This window comes from Thyridium curvatum (assembly GCF_004353045.1).
Source record: "Thyridium curvatum strain D216 chromosome Unknown NODE_93_length_152514_cov_68.488027, whole genome shotgun sequence".
Lineage (NCBI taxonomy): Eukaryota > Fungi > Ascomycota > Sordariomycetes > Thyridiales > Thyridiaceae > Thyridium > Thyridium curvatum.
This window is the reverse complement of record NW_022156848.1, coordinates 75,857-89,647: the sequence shown is the minus strand read 5'-3', so window position 1 is coordinate 89,647 and position 13,791 is coordinate 75,857. Positions and strand designations below refer to the sequence as shown.

Here is a 13,791-nt window from a genome sequence, read left to right as displayed (position 1 = left end):
TGAGATTAAAAAAAAAGGAAAGAAGAGTTAGGCGCCTTTGCATTTCATTACATCTCATTGTTAGAATAGAAATCCATGAATGCCATCGCTAAGGGACTCGTCCCATTCTCGTATCCTCCCAATCTCAAACCCATGTGTATCCGCAACAACCGAGTTCATCAACCCGCGGATATGAGTTAGGTCAGTTTCACTCGTTCTTAGACAGAACCAGGCTATCTGGAGTGGATATATCAAGAATAGCGCAAAGATCGACGATTCTTGCCCTTTAAGTGCGCTGTCGGCAAATCTGCATATTTCCAAGGCCAGAAATCTACTGACCAAAGCTCTGTCTGATGCGAATGCCAGATCGGTGGTCTCTCTTGGGGTGAGCCACGGCGAAGAAATCGCAAGGTTGGGCAAGACATAACAAGATAGCATAACACAGAGAGATGGCCACGCAGTCCATTGGATCTTCTACTGGATGCATTCTTCCCTTTGCATGCCCTGAGCTTGGGAGACAGATCCAGGGCACTGTTTCAAGCCAAGCGTGGAGTCGGTCGATGACAGATTGCACGCGATGCCGCAAGAATCTGGTCGCAAAGGTGTTTATACTTGAACACTGTCGAAGCTGGTCATAAACATGAACAATACCGGGAGTTTGGGCAAAGATATCGTAAAGAAGGTCGATCTTCTCAGGTGTCTCGCTCTCTGACAGCCCCTGGGAACTATCCCACTGGGGCTGCTCGAGGAAGCAATGACATCGTTGATGTCCAGCGGATAGGATCTTCGATAAAATTATCAGTGTTGTAAACTAACACCGGAGGCGGAAAGTCACTCACAGCAAAGTATCGTGCGAAACGCAATACTTGTCTCTCGTTGGGATTCCGCCACGCCTTAGGTCCTCGTGATCGCAGCTGCTTCCGTCAGAACAAGGGAACGGGAAGGGGGCAACAAAGCCAACTCACCACGATGTCAGCCCCTTCATAGTGCATGAGCCACGCAGTTTGCTGCGAAAAGACTACGTTCTCGAACACACAGAGACATAAAACGCTCATGATTGTCTCCGGCATAATGCCCCTGTTGTGGACCATGTTGATCTCACTTCGGAGCTGCGTCAAGGCCTGTGAATAGAGCTGTAGTCCCTGAGAACAGGCTCGCTCATCTCTGTTGGTCCTTCCGAAATATGCTGATGCCAGGGCTTGCACGCAGAGTGCGTGGAGTTCGGAACCGTCGGGGATCAGCAACGTCGGTAGTACTTCAGCCGGCAGCGTTGCATTACAACAAGGGGCTAGTAGTGAGAGCTTGGACAATGTGTATGGAAGGAATCTGTGTTCTTCTGTGGCATTAGGCTTCTGATCTGCAAGCTGAGTCCGTGTTCGCACTTGGGGGTACTTTGGGGTGAAAAGGGCCGCGGCCGGGTTGCCGGATCTGGTGTGGTGCCCAAACTACCTTGAGAAAAGCGACTGTTCTCATCCACAAATTTCAGGCGACCATGATATCCTGAGCAAACAAGCCCTGCTTTCCTGCAGCGCTGACACTGGGGCTGCGGTGCATCTGAGCCTTCGAGTTAGGGCAGAGTCCACCAATGTGCTTAATTGCCGAACCCACCGCACTTGACCTTGCGCTCAACGCAGGTGCCACAACTTCTGATACGCCTACCGTGGCGAACCATGTGAGGATTGTTGGTGCGTGTCTGAGAGTGACGGACAAGGAAGACCGGATAATACAAGGCCTCAGAAAGCTCAACTGGGAGGACCTGGTTGTAGAGAGGAAAAAGAGGTGGTATCTAGGGGGGGATGCTGGGACGGGGGTCAAGCCATGAAATACCCTTTACAGGCAGATAGCTAGCGCTAACATCCTAAGATCGCATTAGCCTTGTGGGGATTGTAGCCCTGACACTGATCAATGATGATCGATTTCGGGATGCTGCAAAGGGTCAAAAAAGTGCCGATCCAGCTGAAGTGGAAATCAAAGTTGAGCAAGGGTAAGGAGTTGAAATGCCCGAGTTGGTTAGTTGCCGCCTCTACTAGATCTTAGCTTAGCACATTGGTACCAAGGTCAACGTCATCCAATCGCCGATTGTCTCTTTTCCAAGCTCAACGGTAACTTCAAAACTCCTATTGAAAAACATCTTTGCTTCCAGTCTTTCCGACTTGTCAATATGATAAAATATTGTGGTATCGACAAAAGCAGGCGCAAATATTGTTTGTCTACTCTGAAACCTAAACGCACCGACATGCCAGCATCCAAAGCGGAACAGGAGCATAGGGGAATCTTTCGGTACTGGAAAGGTTCCACGGCAAGTCAACCACCTCCAGATGGCGGTCTGACCGCATGGCTCCAGGTACTCGGCTCCTTTCTCATCAACCTGAACAATTTTGGCCTTGCAAATAGCTTTGGTGTATTCCAGACATAATACAAGACGACGCTCCTTCGACAGCATTCCTCATCCTCCATATCCTGGGTCGGGACTCTTCAGCTGTCACTGATCCTCATCATCGGCGTCGTTTCGGGCCCTTTATTTAACCAAGGATATTTCTATCCCATCTTGATCAGTTCATCCCTCATGCTCGTCTTTGCGCTCATGATGTTGAGCCTGGCAACGCAATACTATCAAGTCATGTTGACATGGGGGGTCCTCGGGGGCATATGCACGGGATTGTTGTACATCCCCAGCGTTGCCATGATCCCTCTTTACTTCACTTCTCGCCGTGGCCTTGCTCTTGGCTGTGCGACTGCTGGAGGGTCGATTGGTGGAGTCATCTATCCCATCGTCGTTCGTCGTTTATTAGATACCGGTGGCTTTGGTTGGGCATGCCGAACTATGGGACTCATTGCGCTCTTCACCCTCACCATCGCCGCAGTTGTTATCAAGCCAAGCATACAAGCCGTTGAGAAGCCATCGCGGAAGCTCTTCGACATGTCTATTATCAAGGACCGGGCTTTCAGCGCCTTCGTCCTGGCCTCTCTGTGTATGTGGCTAGGGTTCCTCGTGCCATATATTCTTACACCATCGTTTGGCCTTATGGGACTCGACAATCCCGTTTCCGAAGACCTTTCTTATTATCTGCTCGCTGTTCCGAACGCTGCTCAAGCCCTTCGGCGGATTATTCCCGCGGGGATAGTCGATCATAAGGCCCTTGGCGCCGAGGTTATTCTGATCTTCAACTCTGTCGTTGCTGGATGTCTGGCGCTATGCTGGATCGCTGTTCATAATCTCGGCGGATTTGCTGCTTTCCTCGTTCTCTACGGGTTCTTTTCGGGGGCTGTGACTACGCTACCAGCGTTCATCATTCCATATCTCAGCCCGTCCTTGCCTGTCATAGGCACTCGAATGGGTATAGTCTATGGCGCAGCAGGCTTTGGTGCTCTTATCGGAGCTCCAATTGCCTTGACCCTAGATGGTACCCACGGAGGCCAGCCCAACCGCGCTTTTCTGGGCGCACAGCTGTGGAATGGGTTGACGATTCTCCTCGCTTCATGCCTCTGCATTTATCCCCTCCATGAAGCGAGGAAACGAAGACTTGCTTTTGAGACAAAGGCTGGGCAGCGGGCAGTATCGCAGGCTGAAGTTACGGACTCAGAAGGGAGATGAGAGATGTGAGAGGCATACGGTAGGTGAAGATCTAGCAGTGAGCTGGCCCCGATAGTTGCGTCATTTTACCCCGACACGCGAGAACTAAGATCAGCGTGGGGCTTTCAGTACGAGCTTCATTTCTAGATGGTTTGGGTGAGATGCAATAAAAGATTAGGTCCCCACGTCCTGAAGACCCGGTCTTATTCGGTCAAGCACGAGTGACGCTGTGCCGTTGAAGTGGTCCACTCTCGCTGTGGCGATCCGCTTCCAAGTTTCAGAAGCTTGTGCGCATTGCAGAGGTGCTATCAGCCCTGCAGCTACAATGGCGGCCAGTGACGGGTCCGAATAAACCGCAACGGACCCCATTGCGTTGCCTTGCCTTGAACGTTGGCTATCTTCTTCATCAGTGCAAGCGCATGAATACCACGATGGGGACATTCTGGCTGCTGCTTCGTTCACCGGGTGCTTTCTGGCATTGTTACATCCGGAGAATCAGCGATCTGCATTTCCAAAACATTTCTTGGGGGGCATTTTGCGTGGAAGTGGTATGTTAGTGTCTCTTCACGATCACCCTGCGTGCTCCTCTATTCTAGTCCCTACGCCATATCCCACATTAACAGGAGCTCATTGGCTCTGGGGCTATGGAATGCGGTCGTCCCAAAGCCTGTACAGCTCTCTAGTGAGGGAATGGTATGTCAACTTAAACACACACAGCCCGCTTTGTAGACCCGTCTCACAAGCCTCTGTTTAAGATCCAAGACAGTGCCAAATGATGGTCTTTTGCGATATTTGGGAGTCTTGACGCAGAACGCATCGTCCTCACGTCTCCCGAAGCACTGCACGAGGTCCTAGTCATGAAGGATTACTCCTTCCTGAAGCCAGCGAGTCTTTGCGAGACGGCAGGCCGCTTTCTGGGCTTGGGTCTCATGCTGTCGGAAGGCGATGCGCACAAGATGCAGAGGCGAAGTATAATTCATGCATTTGCTCCACGCCACATCAAGGCGCTATATCCACTCTTCTGGCATAAGACCCGAGAGATGGTTGAGGCGATCACCGCAGATGAGGCCGAAATGGTACGTAGTACAATAGATGTGGTGACATGGGCTTCAAGAGTTACTCTTGACCTCATTGGGTGAGCAGGTCTCGGCAGGGACCTTTTCGCGACAAGAGATGAGAAAAGCGATCTGGTGTGCACATACGCTCTTATTTTCCAGCCATCGCATCAGGCCCGCATACTACATCTCATCGAAAGCCTGGTGCCGGCATTGGTACTCACAGCCCTGCCCATCAAATCGAGCTCGGACAATGGCCATGCGGCTAGATCAATACGCGAGGTTTGCAGGTACATACTTGATTACAAGCAGAGGAAGATTGCGGAGAAGAGATTGGACGGCCTGGATACAATGACCTCGACGGTTCGGACTGGACTGTTGATGATGGGCTTATCGAGCAGGCTATGACCCTGCTCGCTGCTGGTTAGTTAGCTCCCCACAACATATGTTCGCACGGAAAAATGAGCGCTCATTGCATTTACAGGTCACGACACCACAGCATCGGTATTCACGTGGGGTGTCTCCCTGCTCGCTAAAATGGCGACGTATAGGAACGTCTACGGCAAGAAGTTCGCCGGAAATTACCACCATTGGGAGCCGTAACTGAGACAGTCTCTAGTGATGACATAGCCTCACTGTCATATCTACGAGCCGTCTGCGGCGAAGTGCTTAGATTCTATGCCCCGGTGCCGCAGAGTCTGCATGAAGCAGCCCAGGATACCACCATTGCCGGCCAGCTTATCCCCGGAGGCACACGCATTGTCATCGCGCCGTGGGCGATAGACCGTGACCCTCATCTCTGGGGGTTGGATGCGGACACTTTCAACCCAGTAAGGTGGCTAGATGAGCAGAACTACCACGAACAAGAAGGTAGTGGTTACGACAAAGACACTCGGGTGCGGCCAGACGGGACCGGTGCACATGACGGCATCCTGAATAAACACAGGTTCCTACCGTTCCTACACAGTCCTCGAGCGTGCATAGCACAGACTTTTGCCAGAGGGGAACTGGCATGTTTGCTGGGTCGGAAGTTTCAAGTTCGAGATGCAAGACGACACACTGATCGACGATGTTAACTTGGATATGAAGGGTGGAGTAACAGCCTGGCAGGCGGATGGGCTGGCTATTCAGGCGAAGAAGTTGCCGGGCTGGTAATTCAGACGGCGCGCTAATCGATCTTACGTACTAAGAATAGATCCCAAGCTTAGGAGAAGTCACTGATTGATGTAGATACGTCTAAACAAAATTTGCCGCGTGTTTGATCCCCAGACAAAGAAAACCTGCGACTGGTTCTACAAGCGACAGGTTCAAGTTCTTGGTAGCCAACCACGATGTCGCACAATCCGTACAAGCCTCCATGATCATCTACACGATTTGATGTCTCGTCCTTTGTACACATCACGGCTCTGTCCTTTGCTTCAGTTCCCGCACAGCATCCTTAAACATCTTGGGCGGCACAGCAAAGGGTCTTGCTGGCATGATCACCTGGAAGGGGACCTGAATGTCCCTCAAACTGTTGGAGCATTCCGCAGGTGTTTGTTTGTCGTAGTATGAAGTTCACACGAGACGTAGGTGTCCGGTCAGCCGCAAGCCTCTGACACTCTGATCCGGCAGGACACAGTGTTGAACAAACATGCACACTGCCCGATCGTCCTAACCCCGACTGCGCTTATTCTTTCGTAGCTCCGTCTCGACAGATGTGCGGTCGGCGAACCTCTCCGGAGGCCCAGGCAGAGAGCGTCTTTGGGGAGCTTGGCCACGGCGTCGTTAATGATGTCGGCTGGGATGATATCTGGGTCAATTACTGTGAGGCTCTCGAAGATGCTAGGGGCATGAACAGTTGCGAGGATGGCGGCCTAGGCGCCGAGGCTGTGGGCAACGACATGAAGGTGATGTCGAGTAGGCTGCCGTGGTTGGTACGTCGGCATCCGAATCTGGAGACATCCTGGCAGGTCTTGCCCGGGACGTCGTGGGAGGTACGCTTTGATGAAAAGAAGCAGATCTCGAGCCATGTCTTTCTCGCTAGCTGTTATTGTTTATTGGTTATGGCAATTGCAACACGGGCTTATGCTTGTGGGAAATCGCTCTCCCGCAGACGCTCAATATGCCAGCGATCATTATCTGTTGCTTTGTCCATTGCAACGATGCATCAGTCGATCTATGCACTCGACTCCTCTTTGTCTGGCAAGTAGTTGTGAGGACAATGTGTATTGACTGCACACAGTGCTGTGAAATTGCGCTGGACATGCTTTACCGGCACGTGGAGCAACTTCCGGATAGCTCGTCCAGGAGAATGAGCATCCTGTGGGTGACACAACGGGGACTGAAACGGCGACTTCCACGGAGTACAAGTGCCTTCACTTGGCTGGATAAAGTGCCCTCTTCGAAGGGATGTTTCAACTTTCAAGACACCTTGGGCACGGGCTTGAACTAGTCCCGAAATGGCAATTTTGATATGGTCATCGTCGAGCCCCGTCCAGGAGCGGTGAATGGGCGCAGCTCGGTGACTCAGCAACTGCATTAGCGCATCAGACTGGGCGGTGCAGCCGCGCTGTGTTCTGTTCTTGATGACAAAAGCCAACTCTTCGCTGCGACCAAGTCTTTCCGACGGGCCGATTCCTCATCAACTCCTCCAACTCACGCCGCCCACTGCCTCTTGAGAACTGCCTGCGGCAGCCGCAAAGACTCAACTAGTTAGTTGCGGGTCTGTTGTTGTGCACGGCTACTGCACACCAAGTCCTGGGGAGAGCGGGTACCATCGCCAAGACCACACGCGCCGCCCCAGCGCAACACCGCCGATGAGCAACACAATCTTCCGAATCTTCAAGCCCAACGGTATGTAGATGCTGCGAAACGGCTGCATCGCGCCAATCGCCATTCGCAAATCTTGCTCAGCCCTGGCGCCCGGGCTAACCTGAGTTGCTAGGGCCCAAAGAAGATGCTGTTGAAAGGCGACGCGGTCAACTTCGGCGCGCACAGAAGCAAGTTGCGCCTCACCTCTCCGCCCGGCCGAGTCGAGTAAGTGCTAACCTCTGCGAACTAGAACCTATCGCGACCGCAAAGACAAGTACTCGAAGGCGCTGGAGACTGAGCTTAGCCACTGCCGAGCACGCGAGGCAAAGCTCGTTGATCAAAACCGACGGCTGGAAGCAACTGTGCAAGAACTAATGAGCCTTTTGTCAGCCCACGGAATCGCCGCTGCTCCACTCATGCTAGGCGATGCCGGCATGAGTGAAGAGTCATCAGAGGCTCGTGCAAGACGCGACATCTCCTCCGCATCACCAGCTGTTGCCTCCCTCTTCGACCCTGTATCACCGGGGCGCGCCAAGCGCGAGAATGCAAACATCTCATCGCTGTCGTCAACTGGTTGGAACTCCGCCAATAGCAGGCCAGACACTGCTGTGAACAAAAACCTTCAGAAGGAACTTCCCTCCCCTCCCCCGGACCAGACGCAAGGCGCGCTGGGCCCTTCAACATCCCAGCTTGGCCTGCTCAACCAAGTGACGGTCGGGATGGAATTTGTTCTGGAGTATGTACACGTCCATCCTCGAAAAGGAAAGACTAGAAGCTGACCAAGCCATGCGGGTAAGACTCGAGAAACCGTGTCTGGCCCACATAGCTGGAGATCCGTCCAAGGTCGACAGCCCGGCAGGCCACGCCCTGACTGCATCCGCCCAGCTGTTTTCGCTCGAGTCCCCAACGTGGTGTACTTCATATACCCCCCACAAGCCAGTCTATCACGATCACCCAACTGCGCTACTGGAAAACCTCCTCAGTCTGGCTCCAGACGTCTGTCCCGACGGCGAGCTCACGCCGGTCCAGATCTGGAACATGGTCCGAGAACAGCCGGATTTCGCGACTCTTCAAGTCGAAACACTGCAAACCCTGACGGATACAATCCGAGAAGCTGTCAAATGTCATGGGTACGTAGAGCCTGGTGAATCAAGAGTCCCAATGCTGACTTGAGCGCCACGTTGCCAGTTTCGGGGCCGTCGTCGATGCAAAAATACTCAACACAATTTTTGACCGCTTTCTTCTCAGGCGGTGAGTTCAAAGACCAGGCAAGTAGCTTGTGGTGGTGCTTTGGTGTATCGCAGGAAACATGGTGGCTTGTCGAGGTCGAGGATGGCGACTGGATACAAAGCGAATGAGCGCATCTTTCATCCCCTTAGAGGTCGGTCTTGACAGAGAGCTAGTAGGCAGGCCGAGTTATGCGAGGGGGTTAAGCCATGCTGTTTCTCTTCCGCATGCATACATTGTTCGCTCTTGGTGTGAGGTAGTCTCCCTAAATATCTATTCTATGCTTGGATCACCTGGATAAACAAAGACGAGAACTCCTCAGCATTCCCATCCATGATTTCTCCCATCCATCAAAGAGACGCAACTCTTCCAATAGTCTCTAGGGACTTCTTTGGCTAGATTGACACAGGATTCAACAGCTCGGAGCCAGCCTCTGAAAGCACTTGCTCGTGATCAACAGCAGTAGAGTCACCGCCCCAGTAACGCCAGGATCTGTTTCAACAGAGAGAGGTGGGCGAGTCTCCTCGGTGACACGCACCGGGCTGTTCTCACTGCTGTCGCCATTGCCATCTTGAGACTGGTCCTTATGCTCACCATGTGCAATAACACTGCTGCCACCATTGTCAACATCATGACCGCCGCTGGCAGGACGGCTACGGCACCTGGCCGCCCCTCGCCAGGCGACTGGCCCACTGAAGGCCGCAGTGTGGTATCCGCAACCATTCCGGATGGGTGCTAAGTGGTGGGTCTGGCTCGAAATCATGACTGGGAAGGATCGGAGCAGGCGGAAGTGCAACATGGGACCGGAGCGCATGGGGGGCCGGGGCGCATGGGGTGAGCAGTCGGTGTGTCTGCTGCGGCTCCAGGCACCCGGACTGTCTTCTGGGCCGGAAGAGATGCGGATGATGAGAGTGATTGAAGACGGAATCGAGCGCCGACAAGCCGCAGATCACCCCATCGCGGGCACTGGGGGCTGATTGACGCAGAGGAGAAGATGGTCTTGGCGATAGCAAGTACCGATGGCAGGTACTTACCTAGGTAGCCCTGAGACCAACCTTGGAGGGCCTTTGCTTCAGTTGGAGTATATAGAGCAGGTAAAAAGTACCTAGGTAGGTAAGCAAGGCAGGTAAAGTACTGAGCACAATACCTTAGGTACTTAGGTAGTGCTTTCCATTGTCTTGCCCATGTCCATCCATCCCATGGATGGACCACGCGTCCAAGCGTCGGGCCATTCACCCCACGGTCCGTCTGTCGCTCCAGTAAGTGAATGCGCAGGTCCAGGGCTGTGAATGTGTTGGATCTGCGCACGTGCCCTCCCCTTGGAGCTGCCCCCATCTCAATTCTTAGCACGTCCTCGCTTGATTCAGCATTGATTCAACGCTCACGAGTCTCTCACGAGCGACAAGTCGTGCAGAAAACAAGACGCGATGCCGTCGTCCCCAGCCTCGTCGGTCTGCGATCAGCACCCGTGCGACCCTTTGCCGATGCCGCTGCTTCAAAACGAGAGCCCGCTGGCCGAGGTCGAGGCCGAGGTCGAGGCCGAGGTCGAGGCCGAGGTCGAGGCCGCCTCTCATCCGCATCAGAAGCCACCTTCCCCGGAATTGAAGCCTCAGGATCAGGAGGAAAATGGTACCGCTGCCCTCCTCCATCCTTGTATATCAAGTGTAGCCTCACTGACATCACAACCCTAGACTCCAACCAAGGCTCGAGCGAAGCACTGGAGTCCCCAAGTCTCATTCGACTGTCGAGTTGGACCCGCCGCGATTTCCGGCAAGTCGAAGACGCTGAGACTGGCGTGCCGATATTTGCGGCAAGTGAAAAAAATGCGCGCCTACGGGAAGATGTCCTGGAACGCCTCGACGTGATCCTCGGCCGCCGAGAGCAGCGGCAACCCCTCTTGAAACAAACTGGCCCATACAGGCACCCCATCTTTCTGCAAACCTTCAACAATCCCGGTCGCTATATCTACCTCCTCATGACAGGATATGACCAGATCGACCTGCCGACCATGAAGCATATGTCACCCCCCGACGGCGGCCCTTATAACCCTCATTTGCTTCGTCTTGACCGGAGCCTGTACGATTTCAGCGCTGCGAGAGCCCGCGTGGTCCCGGCCGTCGTCACTCTCATAGGCCGTCTGGAGATGCTCGACCTGGAGGCGCCACCAGAGTATGGAGAAGATGAAACTGATGGAAGACAGGAGTTCTTTACTACATCCTACACGGTCGCCGTCAATACCGAGGCCTCCAGCCCAGAGAGAGGCTCCGTCTGGATCCTCTCCAACAATTCTGATCGCTGCGCTCTCTCCACAGAGCACAAGAAGTTGATGTACTGGCTGAAGAAGCACGATAAATGGGATCCTCCCGTGCGCGGAAAACTGAGGTGCAAGGAATGGGAGGAGGACGGTGAGGTTGATGGGCATTGGGACGAGGAAAAGATCATGGGTCGCTTCACTTGTCCCAACGGCTTGTTTGGCGGGGAGCTGTGTGTGGGACCCATCGGCCGGGAGCATTCAGATCAGCTTGACGACAACATGAACGAAGACGTGTGCGGCAGTGCCATTGGTACCTGGGATCCGGTTTACCCGGACGAAACTCGCTGGCCACACCAGCCCGGTCCATATTACGACGCCGCCTGCATCATGACCTCCTACCTCCAGCTCGGTCAGGCCGACCTGGCTGAGGCGCGGGATTTGATACGCGAAAGCCGCTGCGTCATCGATCCGCGCGTAGAGAAGGTGCGCTTATCTGACGACCGAAGAGGGTTTCCTGGGGACTCAACTTGTCAAGAGAAGACCGGAGAAAAAGAGTGCGCACGGGAGGGAACTCAACCAAGAAGCCCGTCTTGAACCGGGACTAGGTCGTGGCCGGTGTGCTATACTACTTGCAGCCAAACGCAATTCCGCAGGCAATCCTGTGGCAAGATTGGAGTCGGGAGACGGAGAGGTTGAGCGCGCTCAATCATACGGACAGTGGACGGGTCTGGCTGGAGCCTTGCCCCGTGATGATGTGTCTAGTGGAGGACGCCCACTAAGGACCCCCTGTAAGTGAGAAGCCGCAACTGCTGTCGCGCGATTCCTCGTTTTCTTCAACTAACGAGACTGGCACAGACCCCTGAAGGCTGCTGAAGGTTGAGGGTACTGAAGAGGGCAGGTTGTACACCTGACTGCAGTTGCGGCCTTCAAAGGGTTATGGGGCGGAAAATGCAAAACACGTTGAAGTACGCGCTCAGTACGTCGGATTAGATTTAGGAGCAATTGAGTTTCGCTGAAAACAAATTACCAATCCTGACCCTTCTCCTTTCGCCCTCTCACTCATCACTCAGTCAAGATTCGCAACCCGCCCAGGCACACACGCAACTGCGCACATCTCACCACCTTCCCAGGCATCGTCGCAGATCTGCAGAAAAGATGATGAAAGATTTACGACAAAGGCTCCATCGAACCAGGGTCCTGCTCTTCCCCCGACCCGCGGCAGAGATCACGGACCGTGAAACGGCTGCAATGATGGTGGACGACATACAACAGCAACTCCTTGATGTCTCGCATAGCTCGATCCGCCGGCTTCGTATGGTGCAGGAGTTGGCAGCTTACCTCGACACCTTGTGCAGCGCCTGGGATACCTTGGGTCCAGTGTCGGCCGACTAGAGATCGAGCCGCCATAGAAGTCAATATCTCGCCCTGTGTCAGCAGTCCAAGTTCGTCCTGCTCATCTGCAGAACCGCGCAGCAGGTGTTGCCAGAGTGCGGGGGAGAAACGACTGGACCACCAGTGTGGGATGAAAACACCACCCTAGCCGAACACCTCGAGCGTAAGATCACACATTTGAACCGCCAAGTTGAAGCCGTAAAGCAGCTTTGCCCTTCGATAGCGATGGAGGCAGCAAGACAGCCCAGCAGCTTGCCACCAGAGTCGATACGGGAGTCGGTCCTGACTATCCTGCTGAACACTGGACAGCGGCAAAAGAGTAAGTACCTTCTTGCCTGGCCCCTGACTTCATACCTACCGCGTGCTGACGAGGCCTGCACAGACGAAATCGGCCCGCTCCTGGCTAGCCTGAGCCCAAAAGAGCGCCCTTGTCACGGGATGGACGAGAACAGAAAGAAAATAAATTTCAAGAGAGAGTCAGGATCCCCGCAGACCATCGCGGTGTATCAGTACACAAATGGCAGGTATATCGTCGGCGGGTCAAGCGAGCAATGGGCATGCTTTTCCACGTTCAAAAAGCACCGCAGGGCTGTGAGAGAAGACAATATTGAAAAGGCCCTGGAGCGGCGTCCCTGGTGGTACTGGCGACGGGACCTCGCTATCCTTTCCGCGGCCTTCAAAGCCGCCAACGGCGAGGTTGGTGGCTGGCAGCACGAGCTCAAAGCAAACAAAGGTTCTAAGAAGCAGGAGTTTCGACTCAAACAGCTTGATCTCCTGACCCGAGACGATGCTCCTGTGACCCGCGTTCGGTTGCCTGGCAAAATGACCGCGTTCGACATTACAGGCGAACTCAAGGCGCCATGTCTGAGTTGCGAGACTCGGTTCGACGTGGGAGCCCTGCTCGAGGGCGCGGCAGCTCCCTTGCATGTGAACGCCAACGAGGCCCTCGCGTGTGCAGAGGTGGTGTGTGTAGCAAAGCTCATCAACCGCAATTGAAGAAAAGGCGACGAAAAGCTCGGCCGTGCTCTCTCTCGGGAGACTCAAGTTCCACGGCGGCAGATAAGATTTGAACCCAGGAGATGGATAGAGGGCATGAAGGTGCAGGAAGGCCGAGTCTAGAAACTTGGAGTCAGAGATAGCCGCTGGTTTATCGGCCTTGCAGTTGGTCATATCGTGCAGGGATGAGAAGGAAGTAAGTCCATGGCCTGTAGCCTCGTCGGACCCTTGATACTTGAGAAGGATGGTGCGTGGATAAGATATGAGTTTCCTTGGGAAGTAGACTGGCCGCTTTGGTCCTGATTCTATCCTCCGTAATAATTCGTCAAAAAAAAAAAAAGTCGTGTCGTGACTTTTGTCCGTGATGCAAAACAAGTTGATTGTTTAGTACATGCCTGCCTAAGACCACATGAGTCTCTTGTTGATATTGCCGATAGTATTTAGCATGAGACGCGACAATGGCTGGCTTCCAGGGCTAGGCGGTTTCAAGTTCACCAAGTTCCCCTCCAGGACACTTACAA

General features: G+C 53.7%; 3 protein-coding genes across 3 annotated transcripts; all 3 read left to right on the top strand.

Moving 5' to 3' along the window:
• Positions 1-2,545: 2,545 nt before the first annotated feature.
• On the top strand, positions 2,546-3,574 carry E0L32_010897 (uncharacterized protein; the record flags this gene model as incomplete). The annotated part of the gene is made up of 1 exon (XM_031133566.1): positions 2,546-3,574. One exon carries the CDS (start codon positions 2,546-2,548, stop codon positions 3,572-3,574), a length of 1,029 nt encoding a protein of 342 aa, XP_030988905.1.
• An 836-nt stretch (positions 3,575-4,410) lies between these two features.
• Positions 4,411-9,367, top strand: E0L32_010896 (uncharacterized protein; the record flags this gene model as incomplete). The annotated part of the gene is made up of 10 exons (XM_031133565.1): positions 4,411-4,629; positions 4,923-5,031; positions 5,093-5,177; positions 5,228-5,478; positions 5,609-5,759; positions 6,230-6,524; positions 7,346-7,443; positions 7,652-8,137; positions 8,199-8,531; positions 9,133-9,367. The coding sequence occupies 10 exons, from the start codon at positions 4,411-4,413 to the stop codon at positions 9,365-9,367; spliced, it is 2,262 nt and encodes a 753-aa protein (XP_030988904.1).
• Positions 9,368-10,055: 688 nt separating this feature from the next.
• Positions 10,056-13,270, top strand: E0L32_010895 (uncharacterized protein; the record flags this gene model as incomplete). The annotated part of the gene is made up of 4 exons (XM_031133564.1): positions 10,056-10,257; positions 10,320-11,365; positions 11,418-11,670; positions 12,399-13,270. 4 exons carry the CDS (start codon positions 10,056-10,058, stop codon positions 13,268-13,270), a joined length of 2,373 nt encoding a protein of 790 aa, XP_030988903.1.
• Between the last annotated feature and the right edge of the window lie 521 nt (positions 13,271-13,791).